The 23,309-nt window shown below is 43.4% G+C and overlaps 3 protein-coding genes across 4 annotated transcripts; 2 read left to right on the forward strand and 1 right to left on the reverse strand.

The window, feature by feature from the left end:
- Positions 1 to 376: 376 nt before the first annotated feature.
- On the reverse strand, positions 377 to 9,970 carry GLA (galactosidase alpha). Its single transcript, XM_010359651.2, has 7 exons — positions 9,551 to 9,970; positions 6,384 to 6,558; positions 4,192 to 4,369; positions 3,242 to 3,333; positions 1,358 to 1,519; positions 943 to 1,140; positions 377 to 673 (listed from the first exon to the last, which is right to left on the reverse strand). The coding sequence occupies exons 1-7, from the start codon at positions 9,742 to 9,744 to the stop codon at positions 383 to 385; spliced, it is 1,290 nt and encodes a 429-aa protein (XP_010357953.1). The 5' UTR covers positions 9,745 to 9,970; the 3' UTR covers positions 377 to 382.
- An 8-nt stretch (positions 9,971 to 9,978) lies between these two features.
- Positions 9,979 to 16,174, forward strand: HNRNPH2 (heterogeneous nuclear ribonucleoprotein H2). 2 transcript variants are annotated; one of them, XM_010359648.2, is made up of 2 exons: positions 9,979 to 10,160; positions 13,970 to 16,174. In XM_010359648.2, exon 2 carries the CDS (start codon positions 14,023 to 14,025, stop codon positions 15,370 to 15,372), a length of 1,350 nt encoding a protein of 449 aa, XP_010357950.1. In that variant the 5' UTR covers positions 9,979 to 10,160; positions 13,970 to 14,022; the 3' UTR covers positions 15,373 to 16,174. The 2 variants fall into 2 exon arrangements, with proteins under 2 accessions (XP_010357950.1, XP_010357951.1); XM_010359649.2 differs by having other exon boundaries at positions 9,979 to 10,148.
- A 2,177-nt stretch (positions 16,175 to 18,351) lies between these two features.
- Positions 18,352 to 22,053, forward strand: LOC115898730. The gene is made up of 4 exons (XM_030934519.1): positions 18,352 to 18,404; positions 18,812 to 18,986; positions 19,553 to 20,573; positions 20,936 to 22,053. Exons 3-4 carry the CDS (start codon positions 20,019 to 20,021, stop codon positions 21,014 to 21,016), a joined length of 636 nt encoding a protein of 211 aa, XP_030790379.1. The 5' UTR covers positions 18,352 to 18,404; positions 18,812 to 18,986; positions 19,553 to 20,018; the 3' UTR covers positions 21,017 to 22,053.
- The last annotated feature ends 1,256 nt before the right edge of the window (positions 22,054 to 23,309 follow it).

Here is a 23,309-nt window from a genome sequence, read left to right on the forward strand (position 1 = left end):
AATTTTATTCAAGGAAATAAAACTTTTTTTTTTGAGATGGAGTCTCACTCTGTTGCCCAGGCTGGAATGCAGTGGCATGATCTTGGCTCACTGCAGCCTCCACTTCCCGGGTTCAAGTGATTCTCCTACCTCAGCCTCCTGAGTAGCTGGAACTACAGACGCCACCACACCTGGCTAATTTTTATATTTTTAGTAGAGACGGGGCTTCACTGTGTTAGCCAGGCTGGTCTTGAAATCCTGACCTCAGGTGATATGCCTGCCTCAGCCTCCCAAAGCGCTGGGATTACAGGCATGAGCCACTGAGCCTGGTGGAAAGGGAGCTTTTAAAGTGAATAGAGAAAAAGGTGGACGGGAAGTAGTAGTTGGCAACAAAATAAACATTTTAAAGTAAGTCTTTAATTGACATCTGCACTGTACTTTCTAGCCGAAGCAAAACAGTGCCTGTGGGATTTATGTGACTTCTTAACCTTGAAGTCCATTCATAGAACCCTAGCTTCCTATTCACAGGGAGGAGCTGTGTGATGAAGCAGGCAGGATTACAGGCCACTCCTTTACCCAGGGAAGCAACCGCGATGGTATAAGAGCGAGGTCCACCGATCTCCTGCCGGTTTATCACAGCTACAGCCCAGGCTAAGTCTGAGAGAGGTCGTTCCCACACTTCAAAGTTGTCTCCCTGAAAAACCAAGAAAATAAGTGTGATTGCTTAGCAACTAGTGATAAGTGGCCCTGTTAGTTTGGCATTAATTCTTAATGTCAGAACTATCAAGCACTTGTAGGAAAAATTAAAATGATACTGTAGCATTATTTTGAAAATAATGGTTCTAGCAAAAAGCTTTATTACTGATAGTAACATCAAGAGCAAGGGAAAAAAATAGATTTAGGCCCAAGACAAACTTGGTACTGGGTATATAAAGCCATCTTAAAATATATACCCTTATTTACCTGTCTAAGCTGGTACCCCTGCTTGCCCAAGGGGTCCTGATTGATGGCAATTACATCCTTATCCTGAAGGAGAGCTTTGGCTTGAGGGCTGATGTGTCGGAGGTCATTAGACATGAATAAAGGAGCAGCCATGATAGCCCAGAGGGCCATCTGAGTTACTTGCTGATTCCAGCTGAGGCCAAAGTTGCCAATCACTAACTGAGACAAAGAATGAAATAATTCAAACAACAGAAGAGGAAGCATTCTTAAAGTTACCTAGATGACCCATATGGAGAAACCACTTTCCACAGCATCCTGCTCTAAGTACTCTCACATAAAGCCTCCTCCCAGGAACTTTACCTCTATTTACCTTGAATATCAAAATAGGAAACAAGGCTACTGCAGGGTCTTGAACAAGGAGAGTTCAAGTTTTTACCATATCTGGGTCATTCCAACCCCCTGGTCCAGCAACATCAACAATTCTCTCCTGGTTAAAAGATGTCCAGTCCAAGATACTCTTTATACTTTTCCAGGAATCATCAATGTCAGCAAAATTTCGCCAGTGATTGCAGTACTGTCGGATTTCTGTATAATTGGGCTGTGAAAATAGATATGACTCTTCTGTTTACTTTCTACTAACATCCTTGTGAGATGAAAACAGTCAAGTTTAAAGGAGGCACTTGTAGCCTTGAGTTTACAGATTGAAGGTCTCCATAAGGAGGTCTAAACCCTTATAATGAATTTTCACTGTAAGAAGTCTGCTTCAGAAGTAGGCCATATAACTTGAAATCCCTTAAAGTTAATTTACTTCTATAATCAGAACTAAAATGATCTTAATGAGTACAATTAAAAGCTGCAAAATTACATAGGACTCCATCAAGCATTAAGAAAACTTAAATCCTAGGCATATAGTTTGTTAATGGAATAAAAAGTTTGTAGAGGCTGGGCGCGGTAGCTCATACCTGTAATCCCAGCACTTTGGGAGGCCAAGGCAGGCAGATCATCTGAGGTCAGGAGTTTGAGAAAAGCCTGGCCAACATGGTGAAACCCTGTCTCTACTAAAAATACAAAAATTAGCCAGATGTGGTAGTGCACGCCTGTAATCCCAGCTACTTGGGAGGCTGAGGTTGCAGTGAGCCGACATGGTGCCAGTGCACTCCAGCCTGGGTGACAGAGTAAGACTCTGTCGCAAAAAAAAAAAAAAAAAAAAAAAAAAAAAAGTTTGTAGATAGGCAGGTGGGATATCAGGTTTAAGATGCTGAGAAAAAAGACTGTTTTGCAGAGACGAGGGAATAATAGGGATTCATTCCATAAATAACCATTCAACACTTAACCATATGCTAGGGATACAGTCAAAGTCAGACAAGGTCCCTGCCCTCATGAAACTTACACTCTAGTGGGGAGACATGGTAACAAGTCAACAAATACTTCCAAATAGTGCAGAGCTCTGAGAAGGAAATTAAACAGGTTAATGTGATAAAGAATGAATGGACAGAGGGCTATTTTAAAGTAGTTAGAGAAGAACTGTCTGCATATGTGGCGTTTGGTCTGAGACTTCGATGTTAAGGAGCCCGGCCCTTTAAAAATATTTGGGGAAGAACTGTTTCAGGCAGAAAAAAAGCAAGTGTAAAGGCCCTGGGGCAGCAATAGGCTTGCAGTGTTGAGGGACAGAAAGAAAACCAGTGTAGCCAGGGAAAGAGCCATGACCCCTTGGACATTGGGGAGGCAGGCAAGGGCTGGATCAGTGCGGTTTGGTTTCATTCCAAGTGCAATTGGAAGCCAGTTAAGTGTTTTAAGCAGGGAACTGATGATGCCATTTATATTTTTTATAACTCTGCTAAGTCTCAGGGTTTTTTCTTAAAAAAAAAAAACAACAACTGATATTTACATTTTAATAAGATAACTCTAGTGCTGCTTGGAAAATAGATGGGGGTTGGGACAGAGTGGAAGCAGAGAGATCAGGCTGTCACAGCAGTCTGGGTGAGAGCTGATAGTAGCCGATAGAAGGCCAGGGTGCATGTAGTGGAGATGGAAGAAAGTGGGCTGATTCAGGAGATATTTTAGAGATACTGGTGGAAGGACTGTTGATAGACAGGACATGAATGGTGAAATAAAGGGGAAGACACAAGGATGACTTTCCAGGTGATGGTAGCTTAGACTATAATTATAGCAGTGGGGATGGTGAGAAGTGGTTGGAACCTGGGAGAGATGGTAGGATGATATTAAGTAATGTTGGAGTTTGAAGGAGACCTTGGTTTCCTTTGTTGTCAAGTTCTGTCTATCAGCACGGTTCTATTGGATTCCGGGCTCACTATCTCACCTTTTGAAAGGGCCACATATAAAGAGGCCACTCACAGGAGTACACAATGCTTCTGCCAGTCCTATTCAGGGCCAAGGACATGTGCTTATAACCTGTATGAGAAAACAATGGGTGAAATAAGGGAAAGAAATGAATTTCCAGCTGGGGCTATATATATATTTTTTTTATTTTTATTTTTTGAGACGGAGTTCACTCTGTCGTCCAGGCTGGAGTGCAGTGGTGCGATCTTGGCTTACTGCAACCTCCGTTTCCCGGGTTCAAGGGATTCTCCTGTCTCAGCTTCCCAAGTAGCTGGGATTACAGGCATGTGCCACCAAACTCAGCTAATTTTTGTATTTTTAGTAGAGACGGAGTTTCACCATGTTGGCCACGGTGGTCTCGAACTCCTGACCTCAAGTGATCCACCTGCCTCAGCCTCCCAAAGTGCTGGGATTACAGGCATGAGCCATCACATCCGGATGGGGCTGTATATTTTAAGAAGAGGCTACCTGGAAGGTTCATGTTTAAACTAGCAGCAGGGACAGGCAGTTGCTCATGCTTAAATTGTGTAAAGTACCTCCCAGACTGCTGGGATTGTTCTGAGGAAGTAGTGCAGAGATGGTGTGTATATTGAGGAAAGGCAGGAATGAAGATGCTTCTTTCTTTGTGACCAACTGACAACCTGGACTCTCCTAAATGGTGTTATAGAGAGTTACAATCACTAATTAACTCTTAGCGCCCTCTTGAATTATAAGTGCACAATATTAGCTATGGTTAGGCATGCATGGATTGTACATGAATTAATTAATTAATTAACTGAAAGAGAAGAGATGGGAGCTCTGGCACATGGAGAATAATTACTTCCAGTATTGTGACAGGGTATTTAAAATTCTGAAGATTGGTTCTTTGGCTCAGCTACCTTCGCCTCAAAGTTCTTCCCTTTGTGGCTAAATCTCTGGAATGAAACATACCATCTGCCAACTTTTCCAAACTGTCACAGTAACAACCATCAAATTTTAGCAGATCTACTCCCCAGTCAGCAAAGGTCTGGGCATCAATGTCATAGTATCCAAAACTCCCAGGGAAGCCTGCGCAGGTTTTATTTCCAACATCTGCATAAATCCCTAGCTTCAGTCCTTTGCTGTGAACCTGAAATGAGAGGGAGGAAAAGAGTCACCATCGTAGAAGCACAATCATGAGGTAGCAGAAAGAGAGAACCATTCCAGGCTGGGGGAAGAGACAAGGTGACTTCACCAGGTATTGGGGGCTTTTTCCCACAAACCCCCAAAATCACCCAGATGAGTTTGTTGGCAGACAAAGAATAAATCCCCCAGTTCTGCTGCGCTAGTTCAAACTATGCGTGTGAGCTATAGCCCAGAACTGAGGAGGAAGCTAGCAGCCATGCTGATCTTCCTGATGGGATCCTGAAAGTTACCTTTTGAGGGCAATGATACATTTACCTTGGCAAAGACTCTCCTTGACCAAACTTTGGTTAGACTTCTCTGATGAGCCTTCTTTTCGACTAGACCTCCACCTTGGCTTCCTATGTCTGTCCTAGCAAGCCCCCTTAGCAAGAATCCTGCTAAGTCAATACTGCCACCATTGATATCTGATCAATTTCCCTCATTCCCCACCCTTCATGTTTAAGTTCACGGTCTGCCTTTAGCAAGAAGCTCCCTACCCTTGATGTCTTCTTACATATTCCATCCACTGACCCCCTCAATCTGCTCATTGGCTACAAATCTCCACCTGTCTTTGTTGTATTTGGAATTGAACTTGGCTCTTTCCTCTACTGTGGTAGTACTGAATAAAATCTGTCTTCATCGGCTGGGCGTGGTGGCTTATGCCTGAAATCCCAGCACTTTGGTAGGCCGAGGTGGGCGGATCACAAGGTCAGGAGTTCAAGACCAGCCTGGCCAATATGGTGAAACCCCGTCTCTACTAAAAATATAAAAATTAGCTGGGCTTGGTGGTGTGCGCCTATAGTCCCAACTACTTGGGAGACTGAGGCAGGAGAATCACTTGAACCCAAGAGGTGGAGGGTTGCAGTGAGCTGAGATTGTGCCACTGCACTCCAGCCTGGGTGACAGAGCAAGACTCTGTCAAAAAAAAAAAAAAAAAATCTGTCTTCATCATCTTTAACTAGTGTTGGACTCTATTTCTCTTCAATGATCTCCAGAATATTTTCCTTCTGTCTTCTAAAATTCTAGTTTATAGTACCATTGCAATAGCTTCCCAAAGGTTATATGGAAATGCATGCACGCTTATGTCAAGAACCAAGTTCCTTTTTCCTCCTAGAGAGTTCAGTCGTTTTAGCAGAAGGAGAACTCCAAGATGGGCCTCAACAGCTATTGCAAAACATTTGTAGGCCGGGCGCAGTGGCTCACGCCTGTAATCCCAGCACTTTGGGAGGTTGAGGCAGGCGGATCACGAGGTCAGGAGATCGAGACCATCTTGGCTAACATGGTGAAACCCCATCTCTACTAAAAATACAAAAAATTAGCCGGGCGTGGTGGCGGGCACCTGTGGTCCCAGCTACTCGGGAGGCTGAGGCAGGAGAATGGCGTGAACCCGGGAGGCGGAGCTTGCAGTGAGCTGAGATCGCGCCACTGCACTCCAGCCTGGGCGACAGAGCGAGACTCCGTCTCAAAAAAAAAAATGTCTGCTGATGGAATGCAAAGTCCACGATAAGCCTTACAATTTGATGTTCAGATAACAGCCAGCTATTCTACTTTCTAAGTGTCATGAGGGTTGTTTCTTTTTCTTCTTTTCTTTTCTTGCCTTTTTTTTTTTTTTTGAGATGGAGTTTCGCTTTTGTTGCCCAGGCTAGGGTGCAATGGTGCAATATCGGCTCACTGAAACCTCCACCTCCTGGGTTCAAGCGATTCTCCTGCCTCAGCCACCCGAGTAGCTGGGGTTACAGGCGTCCATCACCATGCCCAGCTAATTTTTTATATTTTTAGTAGAGTCGGGGTTTCACCATGTTGGCCAGGCTGGTCTCGAACTCTTGACCTCAGCTGATCCACCTGTCTTGGCCTCCCAAAGTGCTGGGATTACAGGTGTGAGCCACTGCGCCCGGCCATGAGGGCTGTTTCTAAACAAGCTTCTGTACAGAAGTGCTTAAAGTCCTCTGAATGAAAAAGAACATTATCTATAAACTCACATAATTAGCTAGCTGGCGAATCCCATGAGGAAAGCGCTGAGGGTCTGCCTGAAGTCTGCCTTCTAAATCTCTTTGGGGAGCCATCCAACAGTCATCAATGCAGAGGTACTCATAACCTGCATCCTTCCAGCCATCTGAGACCATGAGCTCTGCCATCTCCATGAAGAGCTTCTCACTGAAAGAGAAATTCCAATAATCATTACAATTCATTAAGTGAACACTTAGGTACCTATTAGGCACCTTGGAATTTCACAATTTTTTCCAATCCAGTAATAGTGTGGTAGTAATCACAAGCAATGTAAGGTAAAATGAATTGTTTTTCCAGATTTTCTTTTGTCTCTCTTATCCCCTTAATACTTCTGCCCTAAAAACTTCAAATAAAATAGGAATGAGAAATATATGATGAAATTGAAAAGATTATTAGATCTAAGAAGACAGTTCAGTAAAGTAAGAAACTACAAAGTTAACATAATCAACAGATATCACCAATAATCCTATTTGGAGAAAAAGATCCCATTCACAAGAACAACTGAACAACCTAAAATGCCTACAGATAAATTTAAGATATGTGCAAGGCTCATATGTTAAAACTATGATGCTTCTAAATGATTTGAATAAATGGACAAATATTATTTTGCTCTTGGATAAGCATACTCAATATTAAAAATAAGTTAATTCTCCCTGCAATCCTTTATATATTTAACAAAATCCTTAACAAAGCCCAAAAGTACTTAGGTTTCTTTTTTATCTTTTTTTTTTTTTGAGATGGAGTCTCCCTCTGTTGCCCAGGCTGGAGTGCAGTGGCGCCATCTTGGCTCACTGCAACTTCTGCCTCCCAGGTTCCAGTGATTCTTCTGCCTCAGCCTCCTGAGTAGCTGAGATTACAGGCATGTGCCACCACACCTGGCTAATTTTTGTATTTTTAGTAGAGACAGGGTTTTGCCATTTTGGCTAGGCTAGTCTTGAACTCCTGGCCTCAAGTGATCCACCTGCCTCGGACTCCCAAAATGCTGGGATTATAGGTGTGGCACAACATCACAAAAGGTTCACCTAAAAGATTACATACATGCACATTAATTAAAAGATAAAGGAAGGCTGGGCGCAGTGGCTTACGCCTGTAATAACAGTACTTTGGGAGGCTGAGGTGGGCAGATCACTTGAGGCCAGGAGTTCGAGACCAGCTTGGGCAACATGGTGAAACTACGTCTCTACTAAAAATACAAAAATTAGCTGGTTGTGGTGGCGCGCCTGTAATCCCAGCCACTCGGGAGGCTAAGACAGGAGAATTGCTTAAATCCGGGAGGTGGAGTTTGCACTGAACAGAGATCACACCACTGCACTCCAACCTGGGTGACAGAGTGAAACACCCTCTCAAAAAAAAACAAAAAAAAAAAACAAAAAACCTAAGGCCGGGCGCAGTGGCTCACGCCTGTAATCCCAGCACTAGCACTTTGGGAGGCTGAGGTGGGCGGATCACGAGGTCAGGAGATGGAGACCATCCTGGCTAACATAGTGAAACCACGTCTGTACTAAAAAATACAAAAAAAAAAAAAAAAAAGAGCCAGGCGTGGTGGCGGGCCCCTGTAGTCCCAGCTACTCGGGAGGCTGAGGCAGGAGAATTGTGTGAGGGAGACTCCATCTCAAAAAAAAAAAAAAAAGTGTAATTTACCCAATGTCACAGGGTTAAGTAACAACGAGGCAGAATTTGAGCCCAGGCTGGGTGCCAGGATCTTGTCATTAGCCAAACATGACATAAACATGATCCATTTTTTATGGAAAATAATGAAAAAAGAAATCTATGTTTTCATTTATATAGAAAACAATTGCAAGGTTGTATATTAACATTTTAACCATGATTATTTCTGGGTGGTGGAACGGTGGGGGGAAATCTTTATTTTCATTTTGCTCTTCTTTATCTACATTTTTTGCAATGATTATGCATTAGTTTTCTAATCAGATGCAAATACCACTAAAAAAAAAATCCGTGACGGGCAAAATTGCCACACATACTGTACCACAGGGTCACATGAAACTTAGAAGGCCAATTTCTTCTGTGAGGTCTGACCAACATCCTGACTTAATCTGTAAAGATATTCATACGAATAACTTAAGAACACAGAAATGTACTGTGACTGCCACCTTTTACCAATATCTATCAGTGATTCCTAACCTTTTTAAAGTCACAGAGCCCTTTGAGAATCTGAAGAAAGGTAAATATCCTCTCTCCAGAAAAATACACATATTCATTCAGATTTGTAGGTTTACATTCATTTTCCCATCGATTCCAGGTTAGGGAACATTTGCTCTGTACGCGCAATTGAATGGTCAAGCACTGTGCTATGTACTTTAAATAGGTTATCTCCTTGAAAGTTCACCTGTGTGAGATAAGAACTATTTTTCAGATCTTTTTTTGCCAGCTCCCTGAAATTAAAAGGTTGTAATCCCAATGTACAGTTAAGGATTGTGAGGGTCAGACACGTTCAATACCTATCTATTTCAGCCTCAACCCTCACCCAAAGGTGTAAATGTATAAAGTTCCTTCATGCCAACCTTCCAGCCTGATGCCACGCTCATAGGCGAGGTGGGAGAGATCTCAGCGACCTTAGGGTCTCTCTAACTCTCTCGAGATACTGCCGAGAAATGCACGACCCCAAAAGGAGAAAAAATGGCACGAATCTTAGCCCCCATTCCTCCTACCCATCCTAGATGTTCTCACGGTTAGCATCCGGCAGAGGAAGAACAAAAGTTCACAAGAAGGGTCTGAATAGAACCGGGCAGGGCTACTTTGGGCACACTGCCTATGGGGTGGCCCTGCTCTGCAAGGAGCAGTGAAAAAGGAGAACCGGGCAGGGAGAGAGAGAAAGAGAGAGGAGAGAAGAGGAAGAGAAAGAGAAAGGGGGGGGGGGGGGGGGAGAGAGAGAGAGAGAGAGAGAGAGAGAGAAACAAACAGGGGTTGCTGGCCGGACCCCCATCCCAGGAAAGGTCACACAGAAAGTTTAGGGCTAGTCCCGATTCGAGACAGTTTGCTGGGGATAAAAAAGCAGCGGCAGAGTCGGGTCGGGGAGCGCTCCCTCGGGCTCAACTGTTCCCGTTGAGACCCTTCAGTTCCCCAAACACACCCAAACACATGGAAAAGCAAAGGGAAGGGAGTACCCAATATCTGATACCTGATGCAGGAATCTGGCTCTTCCTGGCAGTCAAGATTGCACATGAAGCGCTCCCAGTGCAGCCAGCCCATGGTAGGCGTCCTCGCCAATCCATTGTCCAGTGCTCTGGCCCCAGGGATGTCCCAGGAAACAAGGGCCAGGAAGCGAAGCGCAAGCGCGCAGCCCAGATGCAGTCCCGGGTTCCTCAGCCGCATTGTCACAGTGATCAGACAGCATAGATTTCCGCGGGTAACCTAGGCTTTTAAGTTTAACCTCAGGGGCGGACCAATCACCAATTACTTATTAAATAATGACGTTACTGTTTCTCCGGCAACTGGGACGGTTATCCCCAGAGGTAGACCAATAATCAGTCACGTAAGACGTTCCGCTAACCAATCACCCTCTTCCTTTCTTGATATTGACCCGCCCTATTTCCATACCAGAAGGAAGTGCGGCACCTTAGTGATCCCGAGTTTAAGCCGAGAGTTGCTCACGTGACCGAGATCTCACATGACGTAGGCGCTCACGTGATTACTCGCTTACGTGAGCAGAAGTAGTTCTGGTCGTCGTCTACCGTCTCGCTATAGCCGTTTGAGGGAAGAAGGAGGAAAATTACCCGGTATCGTTAGAGGTTGGTGTGTGGGTGGGAACTGGGGACCCAGGGGTGGTGATGATGAAGACCAAAGCGGGGTTCGGGGGCCGCCTCCGCCTCTTTCGTTCTCTGCTTTCCCCTCCCCCCTCGCGCTCTCTTCCCTCCTCCCCCCCATCTCAGTGCCGGGAAGCCGCCTGTGCTGCGCCTGGTGGGGAAATGGTGGACGCTCATGACTGTGTATGTGTTTTTGTATATCTGTCTATCTGGGCCGGTCTCGGGTGACCCCTAAGGGTGACCGTAAGGCAAAAAACGTTTGAAAACCACAGGCCTGAGTTAAGAAAAACAGATACTGAAAATAGTGGTCTGAGTGCTGGTCTATCTATTCAGGCACTCAGTCTCCACTGCCTGATTGTCTGTAGGGGGAGGCCCCAAGTGAATTTTATCTGTAGAGTCACATCTAGGCAAATGCGTGCTTGACAAAGGCGCCCAATAAATTACTTTACTGAATTGAGTATTCGAATAATGTTTATTTTTCTGCTGATAACAACAATCTACATACTCAATTTCGAACATTTGAAAAATAACAATATAGTATAAAATTTAAAAATACACGTAATTCACCACCCAGAGACGACTAAACCTTATGTCGTTACAGTTTTTTTTAAAAATGTGTGTAACACGCATATGAATACACAAATTCTTAACTCACAAAGAGTCCTGGTTCCCACTTGAGCCAGCAGTCCTGATGGCCTTCCCAGGAGACGCAGTAATGAAGTAGAACCTCTCTGCCCCTACAGAAGGGCTCTTAAGGGAGAGAGTGGTGCAGGGAATTAAATGGGATGGGTTATCTCAGGAATAAGGCAAGCAAAAAAAAAAAAAAAAAAAAAATCGTACAAAATGTAATAAAAAACAGCCTGTAAATCTGTCACTGAGACCTTAGGATGGTTAATAGGAAAACTGTTATCACTGCATATGCAGTGTGCTAGGCACATAATATGCAATCAGTAAATGTTAAATCGTTTCCTCAGTGTAGTTTTATGGCCGTTATTACACTTTGTACTTTGTTTCCAAGAGGCCCAGTGCTCCCAGACCATATCAGATAACCATCCACATTCAAAATTGGACAATTTTATAAAATTTCCTATACCAAATCCCAGAAATGCAAACATTTTAATTTGTTTTATGTTACTTTTTTGCTGAAGTAAAAGTAATTATTTCTGTAGAAATTTAAGACTGCATAAAAAAATTGGAAAAATAACATGGAAAATCCATAAACCTACCACTCAGAGTAACCACTAATATGTTCTTTCTAACTTAAAAAAAATCCCAGTACAGCAAATTTAAAGAATTAAAACTGTATAGAAGTATATAGGGTAAAAAGCGAAAAGCCCACTTCACTCCCCCTACCCTTCAGTTCTCTCAAAAACAAGTTTGCTTCCAGATCTTCTTTTATTTATTTACATACGTATATACATGCATGCTAATCTTTTACTATAAGTAGGATCATACTATGTATGTTCTTTCATTTAATGTATTTTGGAGATCTTTCTGGGTCAAGGCAGATAGATTTTTTTTTTAAATGGCTGCATTGCATTCCATTTTAAGGATAAGGTATAATTCATTCAGCCATTCCTCTAATGATGGCTATTTAGGTTTCCAATGTTCTGCCTTTACTAACAGTGCTGCAAGGAACATTTGTAAGTATTTCTGTTGACTAGATTCCTGGAAGGATTCTAGCAGTGTCAAAGGGTATGGGAACATGTATTTTGTACATAGTTGAGATTGTAAAGCAGCTGTGCTCTTGGGTCACTTATAATTATAGCATAAGTAATTTCTCATATTATTAAATATTTTTGTAACTTTTAAAATTAAATGCATAATATTCCAGTTTTCTTAATAAAGTACTTTTCAAAGAATATATAGCTCCATAAATCTTTGTCTGAATTTCAGATCATCTCCTTAGGGCACATAATTGAAGTGTATTTGCTGTCAAAAGGCGTGATACGTATTATCAAATTGCTTTCAGGATATAGTGGGATTTATCAAAAAGGAAATAGTTTATATCAATTATCACTCCTCTAGTAGTGTATTATTAGTTTGTGAACTCTGCATAGCACTGATTTACTGTCACCATTTAATTTCCATTATCTTGATGGGTGAAAAATAATGATTAGTTCTGGTTTTAACTTGCTGGAAGATTGATTAAATTTGAACATTTCCCAGATTGCTCTCCTGTATCCTTCTATACCTGTATTCTCTCATACTTAATCTATTATCAAGTCCCGCAGATTCCACTTTTTTTGGTATGTGTAGATACAGCTTTTCTCCATTTTACTCCTGTTGCCTTAGGCGATTCCTTTAACATATATTTAAGAGACAAGTTCTAACTAATCTCCCTAGTTCCACCTCTGAGTACCACACTATTGCCAGGGTGATCTGTCTGAAAGAGTTTTGGTGAAGTCATCCCATACTCCCTGGTTTAAAAGTCTTAAAAGGTGCTTAGTGTATATACTGTGTATATACTTCTGTACAGTTTTAATTCTTTAAATTTGCTGTACTGGGATTTTTTTTAAGTTAGAAAGAACATATTAGTGGTTACTCTGAGTGGTAGGTTTATGGATTTTCCATGTTATTTTTCCAATTTTTTTATGCAGTCTTAGTGCTGCATAAAAGTCTTTGGGATCTGATCTATGCCTTGCCAGCCTTTTCTCTTGCTTTTCCCTCTCCTATTTGTGCTTTATCATAATTTTAAAAAATCGTTTATGGATCCCTGGGCAGGTTAGTCTGTTTCATTTAACCATTTGACCTCCAACCAATAGAACTGATCAACTAGTCTCTCCTTGATACTATGCTTATACCCCACCCAGAGGGTCATGGCAAGTATAATGTATATTTGCATTTACATCTTTAATAATGATATTTGGTGCCCCTGTAGGATCATAAGCCCTTTCTGGGCTTATTGATTCTTGTATGCCAGAGCTGAGTATTGGATGTGGCAACTAAAAAATGTTTCTAAAATGAATGTGTGATTTCCCAATAATGTCTTTTTTTCATTTATCTCTGAAGCCCAAATATTTCCCTGATTTTGATTTGCATACATTTGTATATAATAAGGATATTATATAAAGAACTTATATAACCTGTGTTTTGTGTTTTAATGTTTTAATTGTTGTTTAATCTTTTGATCTAGTGAAGTTTTTTATGTGTATATATTCAGATATAGCCATCTTTTATTTGTTGACCTATCCTACTGATTTGTTGCTCTTATTTTATTTATTTATTTATTTTTTGAGACTTAGTTTCGCTCTCGTGGCCCATGCTGGAGTGCAGTGGCCTGATCTCAGCTCACCTCCACCTCCTGGGTACATAAAAGTGGTTTTCCTGCCTCAGCCTCCCGAGTAGCTGGGATTACAGGCGCCTGCCACCACGCCCAGCCAATTTTTTGTATTTTTAGTAGAGACAGGGTTTCACCATGTTGGCCAGGCTGGTCTCTGACCTCTAGGTGGTACACCCGCCTGACCTCAGGTGGTACTACTGACCTCAGGTGGTACTACTGACCTCAGGTGGTACACCCGCCTCAGCCTCCCAAAGTGCTGGGATTACAGGCGTGAGCCACTACACCCGGCCAATTGCTATTAATGTTTAATGGTATCCAACACGTAATAGGCGTTGAATAAATAACTTAAAAAATGAATGAGTTAAAAATTTGGTGAACTCTTTTTGTTTATACAGACATCTTACAGAAAAGTTGTCAGCATAGTTGAATTTTCTATTAATAGTTTGCTTTTTTATCTTACTATATCACAGGCATTTTTCCATGACAGTAGTCTTCTAATTTTTTTTTTCAGCTACACTAAAATTGCATTGAGCCAAACTTGCCACCAAGAGCCCAACAGTCACCATGATGCTGAGCACGGAAGGCAGGGAGGGGTTCGTGGTGAAGGTCAGGGGCCTACCCTGGTCCTGCTCAGCTGATGAAGTGATGCGCTTCTTCTCTGATTGCAAGATCCAAAATGGCACATCAGGTATTCGTTTCATCTACACCAGAGAAGGCAGACCAAGTGGTGAAGCATTTGTTGAACTTGAATCTGAAGAGGAAGTGAAACTGGCTTTGAAGAAGGACAGAGAAACCATGGGACACAGATACGTTGAAGTATTCAAGTCTAACAGTGTTGAAATGGATTGGGTGTTGAAGCATACAGGTCCGAATAGCCCTGATACTGCCAACGATGGCTTCGTCCGGCTTAGAGGACTCCCATTTGGCTGTAGCAAGGAAGAGATTGTTCAGTTCTTTTCAGGGTTGGAAATTGTGCCAAATGGGATGACACTGCCAGTGGACTTTCAGGGGCGAAGCACAGGGGAAGCCTTTGTGCAGTTTGCTTCGCAGGAGATAGCTGAGAAGGCCTTAAAGAAACACAAGGAAAGAATAGGGCACAGGTACATTGAGATCTTCAAGAGTAGCCGAGCTGAAGTTCGAACCCACTATGATCCCCCTCGAAAGCTCATGGCTATGCAGCGGCCAGGTCCCTATGATAGGCCGGGGGCTGGCAGAGGGTATAATAGCATTGGCAGAGGAGCTGGGTTTGAAAGGATGAGGCGTGGTGCCTATGGTGGAGGGTATGGAGGCTATGATGACTATGGTGGCTATAATGATGGATATGGCTTTGGGTCTGATAGATTTGGAAGAGACCTCAATTACTGTTTTTCAGGAATGTCTGATCATAGATACGGAGATGGTGGGTCCAGTTTCCAGAGCACCACAGGGCACTGTGTACACATGAGGGGGTTACCTTACAGAGCCACTGAGAATGATATTTATAATTTCTTCTCACCTCTTAATCCCATGAGAGTACATATTGAAATTGGACCCGATGGCAGAGTTACTGGTGAGGCAGATGTTGAATTTGCTACTCATGAAGATGCTGTGGCAGCTATGGCAAAAGACAAAGCTAATATGCAACACAGATATGTGGAGCTCTTCTTAAATTCTACTGCAGGAACAAGTGGGGGTGCTTACGATCACAGCTATGTAGAACTTTTTTTGAATTCCACAGCAGGGGCAAGTGGTGGCGCTTATGGTAGCCAAATGATGGGAGGGATGGGCTTATCCAACCAGTCTAGTTATGGAGGTCCTGCTAGCCAGCAGCTGAGTGGTGGTTATGGAGGTGGTTATGGTGGTCAGAGCAGTATGAGTGGATATGACCAAGTTCTGCAGGAAAACTCCAGTGACTATCAGTCAAACCTTGCTTAGGTAGAGAAGGAGCACCAAACAGCTACTCCATATATAAAAGCTGTACATTTGTGGGAGTTGAATAGAATGGGAGGGATGTCTAGTATATCCAGTATGATTGGTAAATGGGAAATATAATTGATTCTGATCACTCTTGGTCAGCTTCTCTTTCTTTATCTTTCTTTCTCCTTTTTTAAGAAAACAAGAGTTAAGTTTAACAGTTTTGCATTACAGGCTTGTGATTCATGCTTACTGTAAAGTGGAAGTTGAGATTATTTTAAAACTTCAAGCTCAGTAATTTTGAACACTGAAACATTCATCTAGGACATAATAACAAAGTTCAGTATTGACCATAACTGTTAAAACAATTTTTAGCTTTCCTCAAGTTAGTTATGTTGTAGGAGTGTACCTAAGCAGTAAGCGTATTTAGGTTAATGCAGTTTCACTTATGTTAAATGTTGCTCTTATACCACAAATACATTGAAAACTTCGGATGCATGTTGAGAAACATGCTTTTCTGTAAAACTCAAATATAGGAGCTGTGTCTACGATTCAAAGTGAAAACATTTGGCATGTTTGTTAATTCTAGCTTTTTGGTTTAATATCCTGTAAGGCACGTGAGTGTACATTTTTTTTTTTTTTTTTTGAAGGATACGGGACAATTTTAAGATGTAATACCAATACTTTAGAAGTTTGGTCGTGTCGTTTGTATGAAATTCTGAGGCTTTGGTTTAAATCTTTCCTTGTATTGTGATTTCCATTTAGATGTATTGTACTAAGTGAAACTTGTTAAATAAATCTTCCTTTTAAAAACTGGAAAAAATCTTGTGTTGATTGATTTTTATTTTGTTCTGTCATATGGGCACACTGATTGACTTTATAATTCCCTCAAAATTAAAATTTTTAATTTTAAAATTATAAACAATATATTTAGCATCTTTATATGTTCATTGTTGTATATATCATTAATTATTTCTAAGATACATCCCTAGAAATGGGATTGCTGAGTCAAAGATATACTCATTTTTAAGGCTTCTGATTTGTGTTACCAGAAAGATTCTGGTACTTTATCTTTTTACCTGGAGTGTGTGCTTTATTTTACCCCTTATGCCCTCCTTATTGATGCACATTATTCTTTGTGATCTTTGCCAGTTTGTTAGTTGAGAAATGATATCTCATTGCAATTTTAATTTGTATTTTTTTGATTAATATTAAAGTTGAACATTTTCTTCTTTTTTAAAAAAACTTACCATGTCTACAGGACTTTTGGAGCCACTTACCAAGATAGTATTCTCTAAAATCCAAAGAAGTGAAAGAGAATAAATAATCCTTTGTATTTCATCACAAACTAGAAGACACCTTTGTATGTTAAAAAAGAAGTAGGCTTACAATTATTATGTGTCAAAAACAAAACATAAAAAAGAAGCAGGCTTATGTTAAGGAAATAAATTGTCTCCTCCATGAATTCATTAGGAGATTCTCTAAACACTCTCAGGTGTATTTTAGGGCATCTAAAGCTTATCTTAAACCAGCGGTTCTCAAACTTTTCATGTGCATCAGAATCATCTGCAGGGATTGTTTAAACATTCATTTCTAGGCCCCATCCCTAGAGTTTACAATTCAGTAGTTTTGGGATGTTGCTTGAGAACGTGCTGATGCTGCTGGTCTCAAGACCACGTTTTGAGACCCATCACAGTTTCCCAAACAGCAACTTTAAGGAGCAGCTTCCTTTATGATCCCTGATCGCCTCCCCTTTGTTCCCATAACAAGTAGTTTAAGTTTTCTATTAAAGTCCAAACCACATGTTTACAATACCTCGCACCTCTCATGAGGATTCTGAGCACCTGTGGCATTGTGTGCTGATATCTTAGATTTTTGTCTGGATCACAGTGGTCATTAACAATTCCACCCCTCAATGACTTTAAGACCCTGATGTCCCTCTGATCAGTACCAACTGTACCTTGAACTACAGATCTCTTTATAGTTTCACTGACCCCTCGGGAACTGTATTGCTATACTTGGGCTGTTCAGAGCTTGGGGCCCAGAGAAATGAGATAGGAGGCAAATACCAAGTTGGTATTACCTGACTCCATTTCATTCAGGAAATGAAAATCAATTCTGGAAAATCATTCAAGCTGAAGATGCAGTGGGACGTGATTGAGATTCTTTGATGACTTCTAATTTTTATCACAGCTTTCAGGAGAGCAAGAAACCCATTTTGACTCCTATCATGTTGAGCCAGTCCTTGTCCAGGAAGCCTTTCTCAGAGGGTAAACAAGTAGGTGTTTTTGCCTTCCCAGGCTACTTAGTTAATTTTCCAGAAGTTTCTCTAAGTCTGAGCAAAGATTCTCAAGTTAGCCACTAGATGGCACCAAATCCCAGGAGACAATAAAGGGCTCCTTGTGATCTTAGATGTTCACTTACTCTTCTTCGCTGGATAAGAAAACTCAGAAGGGCTCTGGGGAGCAAAGGAGAGAACCTGTAGAAGGTCAGTGGTCAGCACTAGAGGTTCCAAAGGGACAGCAGTACAGCTGGTGTGCACACATGTGCACACACAACACCACTCATGCTCCAACACTCACATCTAACACTACTACCCAGGAAAGTGCTGGGAGGTAGAGTGGGCAGCCCACCCACAACACCCCCCCAAACACTGAGTCAGAGGATTTATTTTCAACTGCGTGTGTGAGCTATTTGGCAGGATCAGGCAGAAAATTTGCAGCCACAATTATCATGGCCTAAGAGTATCGGATGGCTTGTGCCAGTGGTTCTCTGGGTGTGGTGCCCAATCAGTAATAGCATGAACCTCCACCTGGTTAGATATGCAGATCCTTTTTTGCCCCCCCGCCCCATCCCCTTTCCCCCAACGACTGAATCAGAAACTGGGGGTGGAGCCCAACAAGCTGTGTTTTGTTTTTTGTGTTTTTCTGAGACAGGGTCTCGCTCTGTTGCCCAGGCTGGAGTGCGGTGGTGCGATCTCGGCTCACTGCAGCCTTGAATTCCAGACTCAAGCGATATTCCCACCTCAGCCTCTCGAGTAGCTGGGACTACAGGTGAGTGCCGCCAAGCCCAGTTATTTTTAAAATGATTTTTATAGAGACGGGATCTCACTATGTTGCCTAGGCTGGTCTCGAACTCCTAGGCTCAAGAGATCCTCCTGCTTCGGCCTCTCAAAGTGCTGGGATTACAGGTGTGAACCTCTGTCTGGCCAATAAGCTGTGTTTTAACAAGTGCTCAGGGTGGTTCTGCTGCAGGAAACTACTGGCTGATGGATACATGGATTTCCTTATCCACCCATTCATTGATTCCTGCATTCACTCATCCAACCCTAAAGGAGGTAACCAAAACAAAGACAATTCCATGTGTAAGCATGGCGTATCTTCTCTGCCTTCTCTACCCAGCAAAGTGATATGAAAATGCATTGTGAACGTGTTTATAAATCAAGCTCCTTTTCCATCAGGTAGAATTCCTAGCGCTGTCAGCTAAAATGAAGATGTCTTCAAGATGGGCCTCCAGGGCTATTGCAAAACAGCTGCTGATGGAAGGAAATTCCACTTGCTGTGCCTTATACCAGGCCGGGAGTGTCACAAGAGCCCTTTACAAGCTGCTCCCACACTGACCAAAATTGTCTTCTCGTGAGTGCAAAGCAGGCAAGTCCAAGGGGCTCAGGTTAACATGGTGCAGGACTCCGCTGGGAAGGTGAGGGGTTATCGTCGCGGGGGAGTGTCGACTAACTGGGCTGGTGGTGCAGGGGTAAAAGAATTTACCAAGACAGTTGTAGGTAAAGAAAGGCAGATTTATTAGAGAAAGTTGGAAAATACATTTCGAGAAGGCAACGGGCAGCCTGCAAGAGAGGAGCTGACTGCAAAGAAACAAAGGCTTGCTGGAGATTTTACAGGATGGTTTTTGGGCTGATTGAGAAAGCCAAGGCAGTAGGGAGCTAACTTGCATTCTTCTGTCAGCTGGGGTGTTTAATAAATTGAGGCGTTTGATAGTGAGCAGGAAGTTTGTGAGTTATGTATGTTATCTGTGCAGGAAGCCGCATATCCTGGGCTATAAAGAAAAGCAGACCTATAGCTTATCTGCTTCCTCTTTTTGTTTACATGTTCTGGACCATGAAGAAAGACAAATTTGTAGCTTATTTGCTTTCTCTTTTTGCCTTCCCCTGCTCCAGCCAGCCTGACTTCTTTTTTCTAATTAGGACTCCACAGTTATGTTGTCCCTGTGCCTGCAGCCTGTGAATGGATGCCCCACCACCTCCGTCACGGCAGTGGTCAGCACAGATAAATGCACAGAACACACATTGCTCTGGCCCTCTGAGAAGAGAATGTTAGGCTTCTGAAAGAAGAGATAAGTACTGAGAGCTAACATCTAAGAATCAAAATAATATATTCAGTAATTATTTTCTGAACCACTGACCTATCCTAATGCTCTGACCCATACATTCTTTACAACGTCTACCCGTACATTCCAGGGCCCTTTTCCCAGGGCCCTTTTTCTCCCTCCATCCCTCTTCCTGCTCCCCCTCTTTTGCACAGGGCATGTTTCACATATACAAGATGTCTTTACGTGTCATCCCACTTTAGAGATGAGGAAATTGAGTCTCAGGGAGGGTAAACATCAACTTTGTCTTGGGGAAAGGGCAGGAAGCTGGAGGAGAGGAGGAAATGAGCTCTGGCAAAGGACAGAGGACATGGCTGGGATCCTTATGGGGTGGTGTAAGGGTACCCGTGCCCCAGGATCTGTGGGGTGAGGGTGGCGGTGACCAGTGCTGGGACCAGTTCCTCCTCTCTTGCTCCCAAGCCCACAAGAAGGCGGGGAGAAAGGGTGAGGTAGGGGGCTTCGGGAGAGCGGAGAGAGTTTGGAAAAAATACATCTCTCCTCCCCGGCGGCTTTCCGGAGACCCTCACACAGCGCCCCCCGCCCCGCCCCAGTACATTTCCTTTCAGGGAAAGGCACAGGGAAGAGGCTGCCGGGAAATGGCGGCCGCGGCCGGGCTGGGGCTTCAGCGGGAGGCAGCAGAGGGGAAGTGGCCAGCGTGGCGAATGACGGAAAGTGGCGAAGGAGAGGAAGAGGGGTCGGGTGTCCGCGGAGCTCCTAGAGGGAAGACAATCGCTTTGCCAAACATGGCAGGGCATCTGGAAAGGCCTGGGAATCTCACCCGCCCTCCCAGGCCCTTCAGGCTCTTTTCGGTCTCACTGGGAGGAGGGGGAGGGCGGCAGGTGGGGACCGGGCGCAGGCCTAGTCGTGCGACAGGAGAAGGGAAGGAAGGGCCGACCCCAGCTATGTCCCCCTTGCGTCTGACCTGTGCCGGGCGCCCGGGCTCCGAGTGATCTCGGGCCGGTCCCTGGGGGAGTCCAGCTTCTCGCGCCAGGGGCGTTCTCAGCCCCAGGGCAGTCCAGGGAGTAGGTGGAAGGGGGCATGCAGCCACCTGGCCGGGGCAGGGGGAACTGCGGGGAGCCGTTTTTATCCTACGCAGAGCTCCTTGCTTGACACACAGTAGGCGCTCAATACATGTTTATTTTCAGTTGAGTGTTTCTTCAACTTTTATGGCTTGCGATAAATCCTTATCCTTCTGTTCTAGAAACTCGCATTGCTTGCTGGATCAAGGACAGACAGCTCACCGAACATGACAGCACCATATTGGAACTTCAAAAAGTTCTGAAAACATGTTGGTTCGTTCGTTGGAGTATTTTTCAACTCAAATTCCTTTTCCTTTTTTTTTTTTTTGCGCACTTTTTCCTCTGCAGAAAAACCTTAAAATGTTCTACCTTTTCCTTGAAACCTCCTCCCACTCCTTAGTTCACATTGATTTGTCTTTTAATGTTTTTGAGCAAATAATCAGAAATGCACAATTAGTGCTTGGTGGTTCTCAAATTATTTCACGCGTGGTAGTTTTGATTTTTGCTTTTCCAGTGAGGCTGTACCTTTCATCCTCAGGCAAATATGATGGCTTTCAAAAGCAGCTATGGGGTGGGAACTGGGAGTGGCTGCAAATGGGCATGGAGCGTCTTTTAGAGATAATGAAAATGTGGTGATTGTTTGCACAACTCTATAAATTACTAAAAACTATTGAATTTGCAATTGAAAAAGGGGAGAACTTTATGAAATATAAATTATAACTCAAGCTCTTAAAATGCCTATGGAATAATAAGTAAAGAGTAGTGGGGATATGATCTATTTTGTGGGGAGACTAGCAGCAAAGTAAGACGTAAAGATAAAGAAACATACACTGGCCTGAGGAAGTAACAAAGACTCTCTCTTTGAGCGAACTTTGGACAGGCTCCCCTGAGCCTTCTTTTCAACTATGCCTTGTCCTTGGGCCCTGTCCTCGGCCTGCCTAGCCCAGTTTTAGCAAGAATCCTGCTAAGTAATTCCCCCACCCTTGATATCTGATCACCTTGTCCTGCCTTGAGCAAGAATCCTGTTTAGTCAGTTGAGCAAGAATCCCCCTACCCTTGATGTCTCTCTCCCCTTAGGAATTTTCTTTCTACTGGTTCCCTCACTCTGCTGCTTGACTGTAAATCCACACTTGTCCTAGTTGTCTTTGGATTGAGCTTAATTCTATACTAAAGTCTCTTTTCCCCTATTACAATAGTACTCAAAATATGTCTTTACGTCTTTACTGCTTTTGACTAGTGTCTGGCTCTGTTTCCCTTTGGCAGAAGACACTCTCAGACAGTGCTTCTAGTAGTATATATTAGCCTGACCTGCTGGGGTACAATTCTTTTTAAAAAGTCTACCAATTGACCGGGTGCAGTGGCTCATGCCTGTAATCCCAGCACTCTGGGAGGCCAAGGCGGGTGGATCACGTGAGGTCAGGAGTCCGAGACTAGCCTGGCCAACATGGTGAAACCCCTTTCTCTACTAAAAATACAAAAATTAACTGGGCATGGTGGTGTGCGCCTGTAATCCCAGCTACTTGGGAGGCTGAAGCAGGGGAATCACTTGAATGCAGGAGGCGGAGGTTGCAATGAGCCAAGATTGCACCACTGCACTCCAGCCTGGGTGACAGAGTGAGCCTCCGACTCAAAAACAAAACAAAACAAAACAAAACAAAAAAACACCAATTTATTGCTAGGCCTTATGCTGGGTGCTGAGGAAATTTGAGCAAAAATACCTATTAAGTCCCTGTCCTCAAAGAGCTCATAGTACAGTGGGGAGCCAAGTCGCAAGCAAATAGCCATACAAGTGTATTGCAATGAAGACAAGTATGAAAAGGAGGGTACATGGTACAATGAGAGCCTATAAAATAGGGGTATTCGACTAGTCAAGGTGGTCAGGAATTGCTTCAAAGAAGCAATTATTGAGCTGAGAGCTAAAGGAAGAATAGTGGCTAATGAGATTGGAGGTGAGAATTGGAGGAGCTGGTTTGAGGCTATGTGTTCAGAGATGGCATGGTGAGTAAAAGAGACTGAATGAAAGTGGCTGGAGTTCAACAGGCAGTAGGGACAGCAGTATGGTGGGGGTCAGGGCATGCAGGGCCTTACAAGCCACCTTAAGCCATTCAATCTATATCCTGAGAACCATTGGAAGTCCTGTGGGATGGGGAGAAGAATCAGATTTGTCTGAAAATATTGCCCTGGGGGCCAGGCGCAGTGGCTCATGCCTGTAATCCCAGCACTTTGGCTGAGGCGGGCGGATCACCTGAGGTTGGGCGTTGGAGACCAGCCTGGCCAACATGGTGAAACCCTGTCACTACTAAAAATACAAAAAGTTAGCCGGGCGTGGTGGCTCATGCCTGTAATCCCAGCTACTCGGGAGGGTGAGGCAGGAGAATCACTTGAACCTGGGAGGCGGATGTTGTGGTGAGCTGAGATCATGCCATTGCACTCCAGCCTGGGCAACAAGAGCAAAACTCTGTCTTAAAAATAAAAAAAAGACAAGAAAAAGAAAATATTGCCCTGGCTACAGTGTGGTGGATAAAGGATTGGGAAGGAGTCAGAATGTACTGGAGA

Source organism: Rhinopithecus roxellana, chromosome 7 (genome assembly GCF_007565055.1).
Source record: "Rhinopithecus roxellana isolate Shanxi Qingling chromosome 7, ASM756505v1, whole genome shotgun sequence".
Lineage (NCBI taxonomy): Eukaryota > Metazoa > Chordata > Mammalia > Primates > Cercopithecidae > Rhinopithecus > Rhinopithecus roxellana.

Coding starts and splice junctions, on each gene's coding strand:
- LOC115898730 (XM_030934519.1), top strand. CDS start 20,019: ATGAGCTCTGGCAAAGGACAGAGGACATGGCTGGGATCCTTATGGGGT. Junction 20,574..20,935: donor GAGGAGGGGGAGGGCGGCAG/GTGGGGACCGGG, acceptor CTTCTGTTCTAG/AAACTCGCATTGCTTGCTGG.
- HNRNPH2 (XM_010359648.2), top strand. CDS start 14,023: ATGATGCTGAGCACGGAAGGCAGGGAGGGGTTCGTGGTGAAGGTCAGG.
- GLA (XM_010359651.2), bottom strand. CDS start 9,744: ATGCGGCTGAGGAACCCGGGACTGCATCTGGGCTGCGCGCTTGCGCTT. Junction 4,370..6,383: donor TTCGCCAGCTAGCTAATTAT/GTGAGTTTATAG, acceptor CTCTCATTTCAG/GTTCACAGCAAAGGACTGAA. Junction 674..942: donor AGGGGTACCAGCTTAGACAG/GTAAATAAGGGT, acceptor TTGGTTTTTCAG/GGAGACAACTTTGAAGTGTG.